Raw genomic sequence first — 19,178 nt, forward strand, 5'->3', positions numbered from 1 at the left:
GGTCTGCCCTCTCCCCAGCCCATCTTCCCTTTGTCACTGGCTTTAGCTGTTTTTTTTTTTTTTTTGCCCCAGGAAGCAGCCGCCCTAAGCCACCACACTCAGATGCCACAGTAATTTTCTGCTTCCATAGTGAAAAAAGTCCCGTGTCTGGTCTTACCTGGGTCCTTCTTGCTGCACTGGTTTCGTTTGGGGGAAGATGGAAAACAAAGTCCACCGGTGCACTTTGGGGATTTACAAACTGACTGCTCACCTTGAAACCAATTTCTCAGCCCCAAATTTACCTCCAACCTCTCTTCCACTTGAATGGTTGCAAAGAGAAGGAGGGTTAAATCAGAATGATAGGAAGAGGGGGTGAATAAGGAGACAATTGCTCTCCAACACACTGTGTGCCAACGATATGCATTATGCTATTAAATTCACACAACCATACGAGGTAAAAATTATTAGCTCCATTTGACAGGTGAAGAAAGTGATGCTGCTGGAGGCTGAGTCACACAATTAGTAAGCAGCAGAGCTGGGATTTCTACCCAGTGGACTCCAGAGCTCTTTTCATCCATCCTGCTGAGGTTAGAGGCAGAGTTCGCCAGGGTGCTCTATGCAAACTAAGACACAGGTGACAGTTAAGTATTCTAGCATTTGAGTTTCCTGCCCTCTCATCGATCCTCCACCGGCAAAACTAACCTCTTTAACTCTGCTGTCTCATACTGGAGCGCAGGAAACTGAGATTGCTGCGAGATATCCCAACTCCAGCAGGCGGCACTGTGGACCAGACACGAGTCCCAGCGTGGGCGGCTAGCGGGGGAACCCGAGGGGAGGAGACACAAGGAGCCGCCAGGGAAACACGCGTGGGGGCGTGGCCACCCTGGAAGATGGGCGTGTCTATCATTCAAGCCCCGCCCCATCCCTTGGCGCTTCGGCCTCGGGTGGGCGTGTCCCAAATTCTCTGCGGGAGAGACACGCGTGGGCCGCTCCCCACCCGGAGGAGGGCAGCGGAGCGGAGTGAGGGTGTCGCTGGCGGCCCCTCCCCGTGCGGGGCCACGTGGCGGGCTCCGGGAGAGCCCTAGGGAAAGAACCTGGCCCGTGGGGAGGTGGGGGGACCGAGGCGGCGCCGAGACAAGCGGAAAGCTACTGGGTTTGGAACAGAGAGGCGGCGGCGGCGGCGGCGCCGAGAGGGAGGGGAAGAGGCAGGCGGGCGCATGGGGCGCCCCGGCCCCGCCGGCAGCGCGCCCCCTCCGGCCCGGCCGCGCTGAACGCCCCCAGCGCTGCGCCTGGAATCTGCGCCCCGAGGCCATGCCGGTCATGAAGGGGTTGCTGGCCCCGCAGAACACCTTCCTGGACACCATCGCCACCCGCTTCGACGGCACGCGTGAGTGGGGTGGAGGCTGGAGCTGAGGGTTCGAGCTAGAGGTTAAGTCTCCTTTGGCCCTCGCGTGGGTCTCCTGGATGTGATGAGAAAGACCCAAGGCGAGGAGAATGGGCTAGGAGGGTCTAGGAACTCCCAGAGCCCCAGTAAAGGAACAGGACTGGGAGCGCCCTGGGAGGGGAGACGGGGAGAGGACCAAGAGTTCGGGCAGCCAAGGTTGGGGGTGTGTGACTGGAGGCAGGAAAGGTTCTTTGTGCGGCAAAGCGGAGGAGTCCTTGAGAGCCGCCCACTCTCGGGCAGGGCTCTGCTGGGGGCGTGTACGGGAGTATCCAAGCCGCGGAGGTGGGACGAAGTGGCCAGGTGCTTTGGGGTCTGCTCCCCAACGACTGCAGCATCTCCTTCCCCCAGAAAAAAAAGAGAAAGAGAGACATAGAAAAGGTCAGACTTTTGCAGGACCTAGCTTGGATTAAGGTCACGCACCCCCAAATTGTAGCGCGTCCCTGTCTGGGGGAGGTATGGCAGGAAGGCAGGGGGTGGTCTGTGTAACGGAGAACTGCCTGCCCTCCCAACCGAGCTTGAGTTCCAGGTTCAGCACCTTGGACAGCCACCATCCTGCTTCCCCTCCTCTTCTCCCGCCATTCCCTTTTCCTACTTTGGAACTGAACGATCTCCCCTTGCCCGGTTCGGACACCCAGGCTGAGATCTGGAAGGTGGGGGGAGCGGTACCTGAGGGCGGAAACCTAGCCGCCGGAGCCCTAGCCGCCTCCCCACCCTGCCCCCACACACACCTCCCTTGTTTCCATAGTGCCTATCACCCGGGCAACGGACCTGGGATGGAAGAAGGAGGCTGCTTGCCCAGGGCCCAGCACCTCCCAGGCACCTTCAGTATCCCCACCAGCCGCTCCATCCCCAGACATTCAACCCTCCTAGCACCCCAGGACTGGTTTCTTCTCAGATCCCTTCCTTCAGCTGAGACTGTCCCTAGATGGCCTACCGAGCCCCCCTGAGGCCTCCCACCCAATGGAACTGGAGGGGAGCCAGCTCAGGTTTTGTTGCTGGGTTTGCTGGAGCCACACCTTCATTGCTCAAGCCTGTCAAACTCTGAGAACTGGGACAGACCCCCTGATCTTAGCTAAGGGATGCTAAAAAGAGGACTTTTCCTGGAAGGCAGGGAATGAGGATGCTACTCATCACTGTCTTCCTCCCTCCACAAAGGAGACTGGATAATAAACTCTGTGAGTTTGGATAACCTCTGCTTTTTGGTTTCCTATCCATAAAATGGGTGTGATAATGCCAGAATCTCTGCCTTATCCAGGATAGCAGCTATGGATTGTGCTTTGAAAGCTGGGCAAATGTGGGGCATCATTTCACCTTCTCAGTGTAACATTCACTATGTGCCAGGATTTGCTCTTCCCAGGTAACCTATGTAACTCACACCAAAACTTTTGAGGAAGATATATAATCCCTCACTTTTCAGATAAGGAAGCTGAGGCAGAGGGGAGTTCATTAACTTGCTCAGAGTTACACAGTCAGCAAGTGGCAGGGATGGGGTGCTGGAGCCCATGCCCTTATTGACCATGCTGTGCTGCCGCCTACAGCAATAGCTCATCAGCTTCAAGGCAGAAGTCATGACCTCTTGGAGTTCCTTTTCCAACCCCCTAGACTACCCTGTCCCAGTTCCAGGCCACCCTTAAGTCCTTGTCCTTTTGCTCTATCTCTTCTTACTCTCATTTCAGGACATCCCAAAGGGGATCCAGGAATCCCACGGAAACCTGGGAAGCTCCTGTCTCTAGGATCTCTGACCTCAGCTTGGGGGAGGTATGGCTCACCTGGAAACTGAGCTCCCCTCCTGGCCTTGGCCTGACCTTAACCCCTTCTTCCCACAGACAGCAACTTCCTGCTGGCTAACGCCCAGGGCCCACGGGGCTTTCCCATTGTCTACTGTTCCGACGGCTTCTGCGAGCTCACAGGCTACGGCCGCACCGAGGTCATGCAGAAAACCTGCAGCTGCCGCTTCCTCTATGGTCCAGAGACCAGTGAGCCAGCCCTGCAGAGGCTGCACAAGGCTCTGGAGGGCCATCAGGAGCACCGCGCTGAAATCTGCTTCTACCGAAAGGATGGTGAGGGGATCTAGCCTGCCCTGCCGTCCTGCCCAGACCCCAGGCCTTACCCAGAGTCCACTTGAGACAGCGGAAACCTGCTTGCTGGTCCCCACACTGCCACAAGCTGACCATGTGACATTGAGTGTATCCCTGACCCTCTCTGAGCCATGGTTTTCCCATCAGGAAGGTGAAGGAGATGGCTGACAAAATCTCTGGGCTTCTTTCCAGCTCTAATCCTTGGCCAAGCCCTTTGATTATGCCCAGGAACCAAGGGGGATGAGAGAGAAGGAGATGCCATGGGCTGCTCACCCCCCTCCTCTTACCTTTCCACACCTGCAGGCTCAGCCTTTTGGTGCCTCCTGGACATGATGCCCATCAAGAATGAGATGGGGGAGGTCGTACTTTTCCTCTTCTCCTTCAAGGACATCACTCAGAGCGGAGGCCCAGGACTTGGCCCCCCAGGAGGCCATGGTGATAGTAATCATGGTAACCTCAAGTCTGCAACTCTGGGGAGATGGCATGAATGGTCAGAAGCCCTTGCCCAAGGGCACCCAAGCCCTGTCCCTACTCAGCCTCATGGATGTGCCCCCACTTACTGCCATACCCTTCTTCCCAACAGAAAACTCCCTTGGCAGGAGGGGAGCCAGCTCAAGACTTCGATCTGCCAGGAGGCAGAGCCGTACTGTCCTACACCGACTGACCGGCCACTTTGGCCGCCGGGGCCAGAGAGGCATGAAAACCAATGTGAGTCCAATCTCTACCCCAACATCTCCCAGACATATTTCTGAGGCACCCTTGCTACTGTGTCCCCGTTTCCCTGTCTGCCCAATCTCCCTCCAGTCGCTTGTTCCTTTGTCCGCCATTCCTCATGTATGGCTCTCTGTTCTATCCCATGTTCCCCCACATCTCCTTTTATCCCCCTCTTCCTTGCCTCCTTGTGATTGACATTTCCCTGCTCTGATGATGCCACAAAGGTGGGGCTCTAGCAGCAACTACATCACCCACGTTTGGGTCTTAGGGTTACCTCATGGGGGCTATGAAACCACATTAGTGGTCCCAGGGAGAAAGCCCCCACTGGGGCCTGGCATCTGACCCTGTGTACCACTCCTAGGACCCTGATGAAGCCATGGGTCTCCAACCTTCTGAGTAGACTGTTATGGCAACAGGGGATGGGGTATGCCATGTCAGCCTCCCCTCCCCCCTGGGATATACTTATCCTCCACTGCATTCCTAGAACCCAAGAGGATCTTGAGGGAGAAGCTAGTGACCCCTCAAGCTAGGGCATTGTCTGACTGGTCATAATCACCTTCTCAAGAAGGATAAAGGTCAAACTTTAGAAATACCCCTTGCACACGCGCACACACACAAAATATGATTGATTCCAAAGAGCAGTAAGTTGGCAGAGGAAGGAAGTGTCAGGTGTCAGCTGCCAACCCCCACCTCCTGCACATTCTACATCCTCTCGTGGCTGTGCTTGCAGTGCCCACTCCACCCCTTTCCCCATTCCTTACCTCTCCCTCCCCCAGCTTTGGCTCCTGTTTCCCCCAAGTGTCCCCAACCGCCACCCCTCTCCCCTTAGAACGTGTTTGAGCCAAAGCCATCAGTGCCCGAATACAAGGTGGCCTCCGTGGGGGGGTCCCGCTGCCTCCTCCTTCACTACAGCGTCCCCAAGGCCATCTGGGACGGCCTCATCCTCCTCGCCACCTTCTACGTTGCTGTCACTGTCCCCTACAACGTCTGCTTCTCGGGTGATGACGACACCCCCATCACGTCCCGACACACCCTTGTCAGCGACATCGCAGTGGAGATGCTCTTCATCCTGGGTTAGACCCTCTGCCCCACGTATCCTGGCGGGTGGGCTGGAGGGACCCACTCAACCAAGCCTCATTTCATCCTGGGTTTGCCAGACCCAGATATTTAGAGCCCACCTATTTCTGGGTCTTTATGTCCTCATGGTCCATGAACCCTGCCCCTGATCCCTGGCGCCTTCAGGCTTTAGACCTCTCCTCTTTTAAGAACCAGTCTGAAGCTCAATCCATCATCCCCATTCCTGCCTCCAACACTATTCTGAGTCTTACCCAAGGTACCTTGGCCAAGGTCCCTTCATAACAGCTTCTTGCATCCCCAGATATCATCCTGAACTTCCGCACCACCTATGTGTCCCAGTCTGGCCAGGTGGTCTCTGCTCCTCGTTCCATTGGCCTCCACTACCTGGCCACCTGGTTCTTTGTTGACCTTATTGCTGCTCTACCTTTTGACCTGCTTTATGTCTTCAACATCACCGTGGTGAGTGATCCCTGTCCTGCCTTGCAGCCTAGCCTGGGAACTTCAACACAGCATCTCCCATTAAGGGACCCACCTCAGTCCCAGACTCAGTCATCAGTGAATATTTGCCAGGCATCTGTGATGGGCAGAGCCCAGCGCTAGAAACCAAGAAGGATCCGAGAGTGTCTGCCTTCTTGGGGAGTTCAGTTCACAGTCTCTGAGGGAAGCTGAGACAAATGAAAAGCTAACTAGGGCTACCAAGGCGGCATTGGTCTGCAGCCAAATGAGCGGCACTTTTCACATTTTTATTTAACAAACAACGGATGAGCATTTAGCTGTCTGCAAAGCACTGTGTAAGTCATGGTCACTGTGGAGGAGAGGGATAAGGATTCAGCCACTCGGCAGCTAAGCTGGTAGACAGCAGGAACAGAAGAGGTGAATGGACTGCAAGACGGGGCCCAGGTAGTGCTGCGCAGGGGCTGGATGCAGAACTAACTGACCTTGGAATTCCAGGCTGGAACACGGGCTCCCACAAAACTGATCTGAAATCTGGCTGTTGTGAGGAAACCAAAGCTTGGCAGTTGGGCAGAGGCTGGCGTGGTCTGGGAAGGGTTCCTGAGGGAGGAGGTGAGAGCTGATCTAGACCCTAGACAGAATGGGACCCAGCTGGCAGGAGACAAGGAGAGGGAACATTTAGGGGAAACGTAGCAAGCCAAGATGAGGAGGTAGAGGCTGCAGGGCGGCCTTGGAGGCAGAGAATCCCAGGACTGCCTGGAGCCGCCCTCAGTGGTCAGCTCTGCACCCAGCCGGCAGATACTAGGTCTTCTATGGCCCAGAGAGAAGGAGTCCCCCCCGGTGTCCCCAGACCCCCTTGAGTGGGGAGGTGGAGAGCAGTCTCCCCGTGTGCTCCTCTGCCTGCCACACTCAGCTATAGCGGGAAACCACCTACACGCAGCCGGATTTAACTAGCCGCCAACGGGCTGTGGGCCTCTTCTCCTGGCTGTGTACACGTGTGTGCATGCTCCCACACACGTGCATGTGGGTGTGTCTGCCCTGAGGCTCTGGCCCTTCCAAGTGGAGCTCCCCACTCCTCCCCTGAGCGTACCCCCACCGGGTTTGTGCCACCAGGCAGTGCCCCCTTCTCTGGTAGCTTCAGGAGCACTTTACAGTTTACTAAGTTCTTTCACACATCATCATGTAGGAACCTCTCCTTAACCTTTCAGGGCAGATTCTCATCTCTCTCTTTCTTGGAGGTAGATGCAGAGGCTCAAAGACGTTGACTGGCTTGTTGAAAGTCACACAGCTAGCAATGGCAGGCAAGAGACTAGAACTAGGTCCCTAGACTCCTGGTCTAGAATTCCTTCCAGCATGCCACCCTGCTTCCCAGGAAACCAGTGTACCTGAGTGGATGGCCTGGCACGAGGGGAGAGGAGGAGCCATGCTGGGGCTAGAGGGAAGCAGAGCAAAGATGGAGGCTAAGTAGGCACTGGCAGAGCCATGGACTTGAAGTGAGCCAGGCCTGAGACATCCTGGTCCATCAAGGAGAAGAGGGCCCGAAGGGAGTAAGGCCCAGGGGTAGGTGACAAGGGGAAGCCTTGAAGAACTCAAGGCTGGAGTCAGGAGCTCTGAGAGCTAGGGGCAGGCGTTAAGCCCTGGAGTGCGTGTTCGGTAGCTAAGTTGTGTCTGCCTCTTTGAGACCCCATGGGCTGTAGCCTGCCAGGTTCCTCTGTCCATGGAATTCTCCAGGCAAGAATACTGGAATGGTTTGCCATTTCCTTCTCCAGGGGATCTTCCTGACCAAGGGATCCAGCCCGAGTCTCCTGCATCGGTGGGCAGATTCTTTACCACTGAGCTCCCTGGGAAGCTCCTAAACTCTGGAAAGGGTCCGTCAGAGTCACCCCCTTTCCAACTCCTTTGTCTAAAATTAGAGAAAATGGCATGTGACTCAGGAGCTGTGTAGGGCCAGGGCTATGGGGGGATGCTCCTGGAAGCCCCTGAAGGGACAGTGAGGGGCCTTCATACAAAGTTCCACAGGTGCTACCCCAGAGCCCCCAGCCCTAGCCTCCAGGCTGTCCCACCCAGAGCAGTAAGAACATAAGCCCCCACCTGCTCATTATGTCCAAGACTGGAAGGGCTTATCAAAACACAACCGAAACAGTCATAGTTAATACCAGCTAACCTTTACAGGACCCTGACTAACTTCGGCAACTCCCACCAAACCCTGCAAGGGCTGGGGCCTCACAGTCTAAATACCCTGCTCTCCTTCTCTCAGCATCCCAGCTGCAGCTGATCCATAAGGGATGAGGTCCCTAAACCTTCCCCTGTCCACAGCTGATTGTACCTAAGACACTGGGGGCTTTGAGCAAGGACCAGAGATCATTATGTCTGTTGTCCCGCCTCTGACTTGCCGTTTTACCAGCCAAGGTGCTAAAAGGCAGTATAGCACAAAATGGACTCTGGTGTCAACTCAGATTTGAATCCCAGCTCCATGATTTCCTTGGTCTGTGACCTTGAGCAAGTCACCAGCCTCTCTGAACCTTAGTAGACTCATCTGCACATTGAGAATGGTGACGAAAATTGGACTGAAGGCGTAAGTTTGTTTTTATGAGGATTACAGTTACTTAGCCCAGTGCCTGACACACATAGTACTTGCTGTGAGCCATTATCAGGGTTGTGTTGTTGCTGCTTTTGTATTGGTCGCCACACTGCATGGCTTGTGGAATCTTAGTTCCCTGACCAGGAATTGACCTCTCGCCCCCTGCAGTAGAAGTGCAGAGTCCTAGCCACTGGACCGCTAGGGAAGTCCCCATGATTAGTTTTAGTATCATCCTGTCCCCCTTGCATTTCCTGGTCACCTTAGCACAGCAAGGATCCTTCCAGGCAGGCTTCCCTAGCTCCAGGGCACCTGGGGGAGGGGGGAACGCTGGTGGGCCTGATGACAGCCTCCCCTGGCGCACCCACTCCACAGACATCTCTGGTGCACCTGCTGAAGACGGTGAGGCTGCTGCGGCTACTGAGGCTGCTGCAGAAGCTGGAGCGGTACTCGCAGTGCAGCGCCGTGGTGCTCACGCTGCTCATGTCGGTCTTTGCGCTCCTTGCCCACTGGATGGCCTGCGTCTGGTATGTCATCGGGCGCCGGGAGATGGAGGCCAACGACCCGCTGCTCTGGGACATCGGTGAGCCACTGACCCCCAGGCTTTCACCAACTACCTCTTCACCTGCCCTGTCCAGGCAGGCCCCCAAGCTGACACCCCCAGCCCCACTCCATATTTCTCCATCCCTCCATCCCTTATGGATTGCATCCATAAGCATGCAATTAAATAGACGATCAAGTCCCAGCTCCCTGTGCATAGGAAGCACTTAATAAACCCCCAGAGAGTGGAAGGGGCCCCTAAACAGTCAGCAGTGTAGGGAGCCGGTAGCCTTGAGCTGCAACCGTAACCACTTCAGGGCGGGGAGGCCCAGACGCCGGCTGCTCCTCACATTTCCTGTGCAAACCTCCCCTCACCTCTGTAAATACTCCCCTCACCCAAGGTCAAGTGCAGGCAGCTCAGGGAAACCCCATTCTCCACTGCTGGCGCAGCCGGGGCTCCTTGCATCCCTCCACCCGCTAGGCTGGTTGCACGAGCTGGGCAAGCGGCTGGAGGTGCCCTATGTCAACGGCTCAGCAGGCGGCCCGTCGCGGCGCAGCGCCTACATCGCCGCGCTCTACTTCACGCTGAGTAGCCTCACGAGCGTGGGCTTCGGCAACGTGTGCGCCAACACGGACGCCGAGAAGATCTTCTCCATCTGCACCATGCTCATAGGCGGTGAGGCGGGGCCTGCCAAGCCCAGCGTGCAGATGGGGAAACTGAGGCCCAGAGAAGGCAAGGTGTCCACCCACGACCAGACACTGGGAGGACATTCGTTCATAGATGTTTGCTCAGCACCTACTACCTGCTGGCCTTGGGGGGAACGGCCACAAACCGGAGGGTTGCTTGCGAAAGGGATGGGAAGCCCAAGTTCATGCCCTAATGGGGTGGGGCATGAGAGAAGCATCAGGTGTGACCCGTCTCAGGACCACCTGCTATTGCCTGCCCCAAACCCAGAACCTGGCATCAGGTAGGCGCTCAGGAGCTCTCTGGCTCTCCTGCCCCTCCCCAGGAGCCCAGAGACCGGTCCAGGGCAGGGGGCTCGCCGTGGAGGGGGGGGCGGTGGGTGGAGGCCGGAGGGGTGGCCGCCCCTGACTGCCCGCTGCGCGCCACAGCGCTGATGCACGCCGTGGTGTTCGGGAACGTGACGGCCATCATCCAGCGCATGTACTCGCGCCGCTCGCTCTACCACAGCCGCATGAAGGACCTCAAGGACTTCATCCGCGTGCACCGCCTACCGCGGCCACTCAAGCAGCGCATGCTCGAGTACTTCCAGACCACGTGGGCGGTCAACAGCGGCATTGACGCCAACGAGGTAGTGCGTGGCGGGAGGGCGCCCTGTACCTGCGGCGCAGAGATGCAGGAGCGGGGAATGGGGTCGCGGCCTCTCAGGGTTTGGGATGGAAGCAAATGGGTTGCAGGGAAACGAAATGATGTTCACAAGGACACACACCTACCGGAGTTCACATCCCTTTGCTTTACACGTGATTAATGCCATGGTCGAGTGTCTGCTTGCGGCCAGCCTCTGCGCTGGACACAGGGGTCCTGGGGACGATTACCCCCAGCCCTTACCCTGGGGGAGACAGCAGCCTGGTGAGGCAGACAGCCTGGTAAACAAAGAGTTATGCAGTGAATGGGACTCTACTGGAGAGAGTGGGTGCAGCAGCGCCATCACTGTGTCTGAAACTCGAAGTGTCAGGGGAGGTGGCACAGAAAAGTGAACATCATGAACGTTAAGAAGGAAACTGGCCTGCTACCAGAAGGCCATTCCAGGCAGAAAGAGCAGTAGGAACACAGGTCTGGAACTACTGATGTCAAAGAGCAGAGTGAGTTCAGGGAACTGAAAGCAGTTCAGCGAGCTTTCAGGAAAGGGCGTGTGAGCACTGCGGAGGGAGGAGCGGCAGAGGGGTGAAGAGAGGGTCTTGGGAGCGGGGCAGGCCCAACTCAGGGATGGCCTTGGATTTAGATTTTGTCCTACCACATTTTTAGGCTCGGGAGTAACCCGCAGATCCAGAAAGTCTTTTTTTAAATTATTTTGGCTGCACTGGGTCTTTATTGTGGTCCACAGGCTTCTCTACTCGAAGTGCATGGGCTCTGAAGTCGTGGTGGGGTAGGAGTGCTTGCGGGCTTAGTTGTGGCATGTGGGATCTTGTTCCCCCACCAGGGAGTCGAACCCTGGCCCCCTGCATTGAGAGTGTGACGTCCTATCCACTGGACCACCAGGAAAGTCCCCCAGGAGGTATTTCTGAGAGCAGGACCCTGGGGATTGGTGATCAGCTGGTTGCAGGAAAGAAGCTCAAAGGGATTCCCGGGTTTCTGGCTTCGGCCAAAGGGTGGGATGGAGGCATTACCCAGGGAAGATTGGATTTAGGGGTGAAACTGAGAGGTCAGGGTTGGGCCATGATGAGGGTGTTGTGCCTGTGGGGAATCCAGGTGGAGGCTGCCCCATGTGTCCAGAACACACAGGTCTGGACCCGGAGGTAGGGCTCCAGACTCAAGGGGAGGGGAGGGTAAGTCGTGGAGCTGGTCGCTATGATGCAGGGAGAGAGTACAAAGTAAGAAGAAAGCTGAGGAAGTAGGTTGGCTGAGGAAGAGGAGCCTGAAGGAAGTAAGTGGAACAAAAGGGAGACGTCAAAAAAAAAAAAAAAAGAAAAAGGGAGAGGTCAGCAAGCCTGAGTGGCCAAGGGGCTCCAGGAGATGAGGGTGGAACCATGAGCATTAAGTTCAGCCCCCAAGAGGTCACTGCTAATATCCAAGGTCTAGTGTAACCCTGCATTTTACAGATGTGGACACTGAGGCCTAGAGAGAGAAAAGGGTTTGTCTAGAGTCCACAGGGACTTATGCAGAGCTGACTTCTAATCTCCTGGCTTGAAGGCTGACCCACCAGGGATGGTCTGTGCATACATGGGGTTGAGTCACTAGGATGTGTGTGCGTGACCAGTGTGTGTAGCCATGGGCAGTGGACAGACAGAAGAGCTAGTCTCTGCCCCATGACTTGGGTTGGGAGGTCAAACTGAGATGAGACACAAAGAAGTCTCCCTGAAGGTCAGAAATGGGTAATTTGAGCTCTGTCCTTGAACACAGCTCAACACATCTGTAGAGCTCAAGTAGCTGCTGTCGGGGGAATGACCAAAATGACCTATGCCCCTTATGCAGTTACTGCGTGACTTCCCAGACGAGCTGAGAGCTGATATTGCTATGCACCTGAATCGGGAGATCCTGCAGCTGCCGCTGTTTGGAGCAGCGAGCAGGGGCTGTCTGCGGGCTCTCTCCCTACACATCAAGACCTCATTCTGTGCTCCTGGCGAATACCTGCTGCGCCGCGGGGACGCCCTGCAGGCGCACTACTACGTCTGCTCTGGCTCGCTGGAGGTGCTCCGCGACAACATGGTGCTGGCCATCCTGGGTGAGGGTCCTGCCTCTACCTTCTCCGTACCCCGGAACCTTCCCCCAGAGGCCTTGGGAGGGGCCAGGAATCTAGGGACTGGATAGCTGGTGTTCTGGCAAAGGAGTACTCTGTCTCTCAGTCCCAGCACCTCCCACCATCCCCTTTTGATCATTCCCCTCAGACCCTTACCTCATCCCATTGGCCATCCCTGAACCCATCAACCCTTCCCCAGTGACTGTTCCCCCAAATCAATTCTCCCACCATACCATCTCCCAACACCCCTGACCCATCAACTCTCAACTCCACTGACTCTCTACCCTTTAACTGACCCTTCTGGCCGTTCTGTATTGATCACCCAATTCCATGGATTGTTCCTCCAGCCTTACTGACGCCCCCAACTGACTGTCTCCCAACTTCACCAGCCATTCTCCACCGACCTGCCAACTCTATTGATTATTTCCTCCAATTCCATTGACTGACCCACCTTCAACCATCCTTCAAACACACTGGCCATCCCTCACATCCACTAATATCATCTGGGTCCCTCTGCCCTAGCTGACTGTCCCTATCCCTCACCCACAGGAAAAGGAGACCTGATTGGGGCAGATATCCCCGAGCCTGGGTCAGGCACAGCTCCAAGCTGCGTGCTGAAGACCAGTGCTGACGTGAAGGCACTCACCTACTGTGGCCTGCAGCAACTGAGCAGCCAAGGGCTGGCCGAGGTCCTGAGGCTCTATCCTGAGTATGGAGCTGCCTTCCGGGCTGGCCTGCCCCGGGACCTCACCTTCAACCTGCGCCACGGCTCTGAGACCAATGTATGTAGACCCCTATGGCCTCTACCTCCTCCGAGGTCACCTCCTTCAAACTAGACCCTCCCCCAGCCCCAGAGAGAGTCTCCTGAATTCCTTCCACCCTGAAAACATCATCTCTCAACCCTGGGCACCCCTTCCATTGCCCCGCCATACTTAACATCTTCAACCCACTGACCCTACTCATCATGGACCATCATCCAACCCCATGGACCATCTCTCACCAACTCTACTTCCAACTCAACTGACTCACCTCCTGTTGGTCCCCCTTCTGCTCACTCTAGACTCCTCAAGGGACCCCCACTTTAAAAACAATCCCCTCTGCGTGCTCCTCCTCCATCAATTCCCTCCTCCTTTGGACTGGGTCTCCTCCCCTGGGGCTTCTCTGCTCCACTCACCAAGTGTTTCCCGGGCCCATTTTTGGTTTAGGCTCTGGGCCAAATCTGTAGTTTTCACCCTAGACCTTGATCTTTTACTGCTTTTCAGGCTTATGTTGCCACTCAGGAGTTGTCTGAGTCGGAGTTGGGGGTATCTCTGACTCAGTTCCACAAAAAGGCCTAACATTCTCCAACCCCACCACTCTGATGGGCGGGACTAGGAGGTGCTGCACTGGGGGAGTGGGGAGGTGTGAGTCAGCCGGAACCCCCCTGTGTCCCTGCAGGGCCTCTGCCGCTTTTCCCGATCCCCTCGCCTCTCCCAGGTACCGTATCCTTCCTGGGTAGGGTTGAAGTTACATGCAGAGAGGCGGGGGCGTGGCGGGGGGCACCTTTCCTTGACTGCTCTGCTGCAGGGTGAAGGGAGAGGGGATGGGGAGCAGCAATGCCGGTGGAGGCTGTTGTTCACTGAAGGGGCCTGTTGTTGAGTGCCCTGTGACATCAGCTGCGTCCTCTGTCCACAGCCGCGCTCGGAGAGCCTGGGTTCCTCCTCAGACAAGACCCAGCCATCCATCACAGAGGCCGAGGCTGGGGCCGAGCCTGGCGGTGGTCCCAGGCCCCGGCGGCCCCTCCTGCTGCCCAACCTCAGCCCAGCGCGGCCCCGGGGCTCCCTGGTCAGCCTCTTGGGGGAGGAGCTGCCCCCTTTCTCAGCCCTTGTCTCCTCTCCTTCCCTGTCCCCAGCCCCTTCCCCTGCCCTGGCTGGCCGGGGCCACAGCCCCTCCCCTCATGGCCCCCCCAGGGGCTCTGCTGCCTGGAAGCCCCCCCAGCTTCTCATTCCCCCACTGGGAACCTTTGGACCTCCGGACCTCAGTCCCCGGTGAGATGCCAGCCTCCCCTGCCTTCCCTATACCCCTGCTGGCTTCCAGAACCTTCTCTGGGCTCCGTCCCTGGCATTCTGACCAGTGCTCCACCCCGCCCTTCCTGATCCACCACAGCTTGCAACCCCACCCCTCTGTGACGGCTGCTCCTCCCCAGCTCCCTGGTGCTGCAGCCCCTTTCACCCTCTGCCTGCTCTGCCCTGCTCTGGCCCTTACTCTCTGCCCGCGGGACTGATGACCACTGCCTCCATCCCAGGATAGTGGATGGTATTGAGGACTCTGGCAGCACGGCAGAGGCCCCTACGTTCCGGTTCAGCAGGAGGCCTGAGCACCCTAGATCTCGCTCGCAGGCCTCTCCTACAGGTAAGGGCCAACAGTGGACTTCAACTCACAGTCACGCATCCATCCATCCATCCATCCATCCATCCATCCATCCCACATATAGTAAGGGCCTGCCAGCTTCCAGGTGCTCTACTAGCAACATACAGATGAACCAGGCCTGGCCCACACTTAGCAAATGCCCAGTCTAATGGAGGCAATACCTGTGTTCTCAGACGCATGGTTCCAGAGCAGAGTGCTAAGAGCCGTGACCGAGACAAGAGCGGGGCTCCTAGGAGGGACAGGAGGGAGCCTCTAACCCTCCTTCTTAGAGGAGGGGACACTTGAGGTGGGCCTTAAAGGGTGGGTAGGAGTTTGAGTTGCGGAACAAGGCAGTTGGTGAAAGGCACATAGGCATGACCAGAAGAATGGTTGTGTTCAGACTCCAAAGAGAAACTTCGTGCCTAGAGCTGGGGGTGGGTGGGAGGTGGGTGGGACGTGGGGAGCAGTTGGGGAAGTGATATGGCCTCAAAAACAGCCTGAGGAGCTTGGGTTTCCCATCATCCTGACCTCAGAGCATCCTCTCCCCTTGCTGTCCGCGTGCCCAGTGACAGGAGGGCCCAGCCCAGGCTGCAGGCTCAAGCTCCCTGCACTCACCCAACACCCCTTCTCCCCACTCTGTCTGCAGGGCCCACGCCCAGCCAGGAAGCCGCCCCAGAGGCTGAGGAGGTGAAGGAAAAGGTCTGCAGACTGAACCAGGAGGTTAGTTGGGGCCTGTTCCTCTCCTCCAACCTTGGGATCAGAGATGTGCCTCATAGAACAGCATTGCAAAGGGTCTGGAGCCAAACTCCTGATTTCAGATATTCATGTTAGCTGTGTGACCTTGGGCAAGCCCCACAACCATTCTGAACTTCAATCTCCTCATCTGAAAATGGGGAGATCGTTCTTCCCATCTCGTATGCACGAGATGAGGGCGCATACGTACCCGGTTGATCTCTAGCGGGTTGTAAGTACTCAGGGAAGGCTGCATCCCTGCCTTCCAGCTGACTCAGGAGGTCTGGCCGGAAAAAGAGGGCCTCTCCACCGACAAGGGATTTGCTCCTGCAGGGACCGTTCCACCTACCCCCACCAAGTCACATACTCCAGTCCTTCCCTCCCCGTCTTCTTCCCCACCCCCCCACCTGTCTGGGCCGAGGACTGCCCAGACTGGGGGACCTGGACCCTCCCATCTGAATCCTGGTGGGAAAGAGCCCAGATCCTGTTTGCTGAGGCTGAGTCTCCACCTCCCCCTCAGGGATCTCAAAGCCACATTCACAGCGCAGCCAGGCCCAGCCCTCGGGAGTGGGCCTTCCCTGTGTTCTGATAAACATCAGGCATCCCCAGGGGTGCACCTGGGTGGGGCGGGGCCTGGGGCAGGGGGCGGAGCCAGTCCTGGTTCTGCAGGATTCACGGTGGGTCCTGCTTAAGCTGGCAGTTCTCCTAGACCAGTGGTCCCCCAACTTCAGCGACCATCATTATCCAGAGAACCTGTTAAAATGTGGATTCCTAGGCCTCACACAATTTGGAACATCTGGGGTGGGGCCCAGAAATCGGCATTTTGACAAGTTTTTCAGTTGATTCTGTAGTTCCTGAAATTTGAAAAATGCTGAATAGACACTTGAGCTCCTGTGATGTATCACCTGAGAGTAAGCCTGCGTCTGTCACTTCACAGTTGTGCAGCCTCTTTGAGCACATTCTTCTACATCTTATAAAAGTGTGTGCGTGGCAGGAGCGAGGGGGTGGAAATAGCAATAGCTGTCGTCCCAAATCCTTTTTTGGAAAGAGGCTGGGGTATTTACATCTAGACAAAAATAACCCCTGTCCTGTCTTCTTTTTCGGAGGGTGGCCATGAGCAGAGTGGACATGAAATAACTTTGTAAACTGGAGAGGGGAGCGCACGTAGGAGGGGTGATGACTGTTGTGGCACCTGGGAGACAATTTGATGTGTTTTCAACAGATTTCCCGTCTCAACCGAGAAGTGTCTCAGCTTAGCCAGGAACTTCGACACATGATGGGCCTGCTGCAGGCCAGACTGGGTCCCCCGGGCCACCCAACAGTCTCGGCTTGGCCCCCACACCCTCCTTGCCCACCTCAGAGGCCTCCGTGCAGTTCTCCTTATATGTCCGGACCACCACCTGGCCTCCACGATACTACTCGGGCTGAGATCCACTGCCCGGCCAGTGTGGGGACAGCAGAGATGGGGGCTGCCCCCCCTGGCCTGAGACCCTCTGTACGGTCCCCCTACCCCTCCGAGCCTGACCCTCTGGGACCCTCCCCAGTGCCAGAGGCCCCGCCTCCAAACTCAAGCCTCATGAGGCACAGCTTTCGGTCCAGGTCAGACACGATCCACTGACACTGGCCATGGGCCCAGGCCTGTCTGGGGTGGGTGCTGCTGCCTGCCATCCAGGGAGGGGCTGGGCCCCTTGGCCTCCTGCCTTGGGTCAGCAGCCACCAGCGGGTCTGGTTGGCTCTGGATTCTCTGACCTTTTTTAACCAAGTCTGGTCACTTGTGACTCTTCCCTTTTCCCAAACCTTCCTCTATTCTCCTCTGTGAGGGGAGCCATCTGAGGCCGTGGAACCCAACAGGCATGAGATGGACCGCAGTGCCCATTAAGCTGGGCAGATGAGATGTCTGGCTTTCTCCCCAGGACCTGGAGGCAGGTAGAGATGGGGGTGGGGTAGGGGAAGGGCCCCAGATCCAGCCTAGGAAATGAAGACTGAGGAAAGAGCAGGCAGGATCTTGGTGTCTACAGCAAGAGACTCCAGTGCGGAGATAGCTAGTGATACTGTGAGGTCTTTTGTCCCAGCCCCCAGGTCTCTGCTGGAGACGGGAGTCCTAACCACTGGGAAGTCCCCTGACTGGCATTTGAGTAACCCAAGACTTCTTAGGCTTCCAACCACCAGCCCAAGGTGGAGGGGCTCCCTTTCCCCCACAGCCCACATAGGAAATGAACCAATGACCCTAGATATGTATTCTTTGATTCCCACAGCATTTTTTTTTTTCAAAATACAAATGAGTTGCCATATTAAAAATCAGGAAAGTTCACATAAAAATCCAGATATTCTGGGAACTTCCCTGGCAGTCCAGTGGTTAAGACTCCGCACTCCCAATGCAGGGGACCCTTGTTCGTTCAATCCCTGGCCAGGGAACTGGACCCCACAGGCTGCAACTAAGACCCAGCACAGCGAAAAAAAAATCCAGATATTCCAGCTTCTCTAAACAAATTACAGAGATCTGGCAATTCTGGACCAACATTGCACCTGGCAATAATTAGTTGCGGGGGGGGGGGGGAGGGGGAGCTGTCCTCTTTGGATGAGGCCTGCATCCTCCACGTCTTTGCGATTCCCAGGTTCCTAGATCATTTCCTGACACCTAGCTGGCTTCCCTCCTTTGAATTCTTTATCTGATCTCTGTTGGTATCTGAGGTTGTAATCCCTGCCTTATAGTGTGCTTCCAGGTTCCTTTGCCCCAGTGGGTCCTTTTCAGGTCAAGTAATGTCTATTTCTACCCCTGGGCCTGGGGCCTGTCCACATCTCTGTTTATGTCTCTCTGCAGGCCGACGCTGAAAGTGGTCTCTTCTGCTACCAGCAACCTGAAACAGTCCCAGCAGCACTCCTTCCCTTCCCCCACCCCTAGACCTCAGCCATGCCTGTTCTCCCCCTTCCAACATGGTCTCACTCAGGGCCTTCTTGAACATGCACCCTGGTTTCCAGTTCTCCTAACCACCCACCACCCTGGGCTCACTTTTGGATAGGAAATAAACTCTTTTATTTTTGTAGTTGCTGGCTCTGGCTGTTTCTGGGGGCTGGTGTGATAGCTCCAGGGCTTTGGAGGAGCCTACATGATAGTCACTCCCACACAGTACCCCAGGGCCCTGTTACTGTCTCTAGGAGGGCAAAGGTGCCAACCAATCCACTTGGCACCACATTCACGCCACCAGGAGCCCCTGGGATGAGGCAGAAACCTTAATGAGTCACTATGGGCCCGTTATACCCACCCTCCCCCCAACCTGGTCAGAGCCACAGATTCAGACAGTGTGTGGGAGGGACAGAGCCCTGACTCAGGTACACCTCCAGCCCTGGAAAGGTGGCCCAAGGGACTCCCCACCAATCCTACAGTAACTGATCCTGTCCTTCTTGCAGGCAAGGTACAGCAGGGTCTGGAGGAAACACTTGTCACCAATCAAGAACCTGCTAGGAATCCCATTCTGCCCCATCCCCTCTGCTCTCCTAAGCTTGCTCCTCCTTCTGAGTTTTCACTACTTTGATGATCACTGCAGGGGTGGGTGTTATGGATGCTGTTAGAAAAAGGCACCCTGGTGACCAGTTGGAACTAGATGTGGGCAGTTTTGTGGCAGGTTGTCCCAGAGAGGTTGCCAGGTCGATTCTCCAGCTCAGGTTCCAAAGTGTGATTGGTGTTGGCTGGTAGCATAGGAACGATGCCCATGGCTGTCTCTGGGGTGAGCTTGGATTCCATACAGTTTCTGAGTAGTGTCCCTGGGGATGGGATG

General features: G+C 56.3%; 1 protein-coding gene across 1 annotated transcript; it reads left to right on the forward strand.

The window, feature by feature from the left end:
- Positions 1 to 967: 967 nt before the first annotated feature.
- Positions 968 to 18,438, forward strand: KCNH4 (potassium voltage-gated channel subfamily H member 4). Its single transcript, XM_043471980.1, has 17 exons — positions 968 to 1,366; positions 3,250 to 3,483; positions 3,805 to 3,951; positions 4,085 to 4,209; positions 5,045 to 5,288; positions 5,594 to 5,751; positions 8,699 to 8,906; positions 9,345 to 9,539; positions 9,977 to 10,176; positions 12,018 to 12,267; positions 12,832 to 13,064; positions 13,720 to 13,758; positions 13,957 to 14,309; positions 14,567 to 14,673; positions 15,317 to 15,390; positions 16,625 to 17,328; positions 18,224 to 18,438. The coding sequence occupies exons 1-16, from the start codon at positions 1,291 to 1,293 to the stop codon at positions 17,018 to 17,020; spliced, it is 3,039 nt and encodes a 1,012-aa protein (XP_043327915.1). The 5' UTR covers positions 968 to 1,290; the 3' UTR covers positions 17,021 to 17,328; positions 18,224 to 18,438.
- Positions 18,439 to 19,178: the final 740 nt, after the last annotated feature.

This window comes from Cervus canadensis, chromosome 1 (genome assembly GCF_019320065.1).
Source record: "Cervus canadensis isolate Bull #8, Minnesota chromosome 1, ASM1932006v1, whole genome shotgun sequence".
Lineage (NCBI taxonomy): Eukaryota > Metazoa > Chordata > Mammalia > Artiodactyla > Cervidae > Cervus > Cervus canadensis.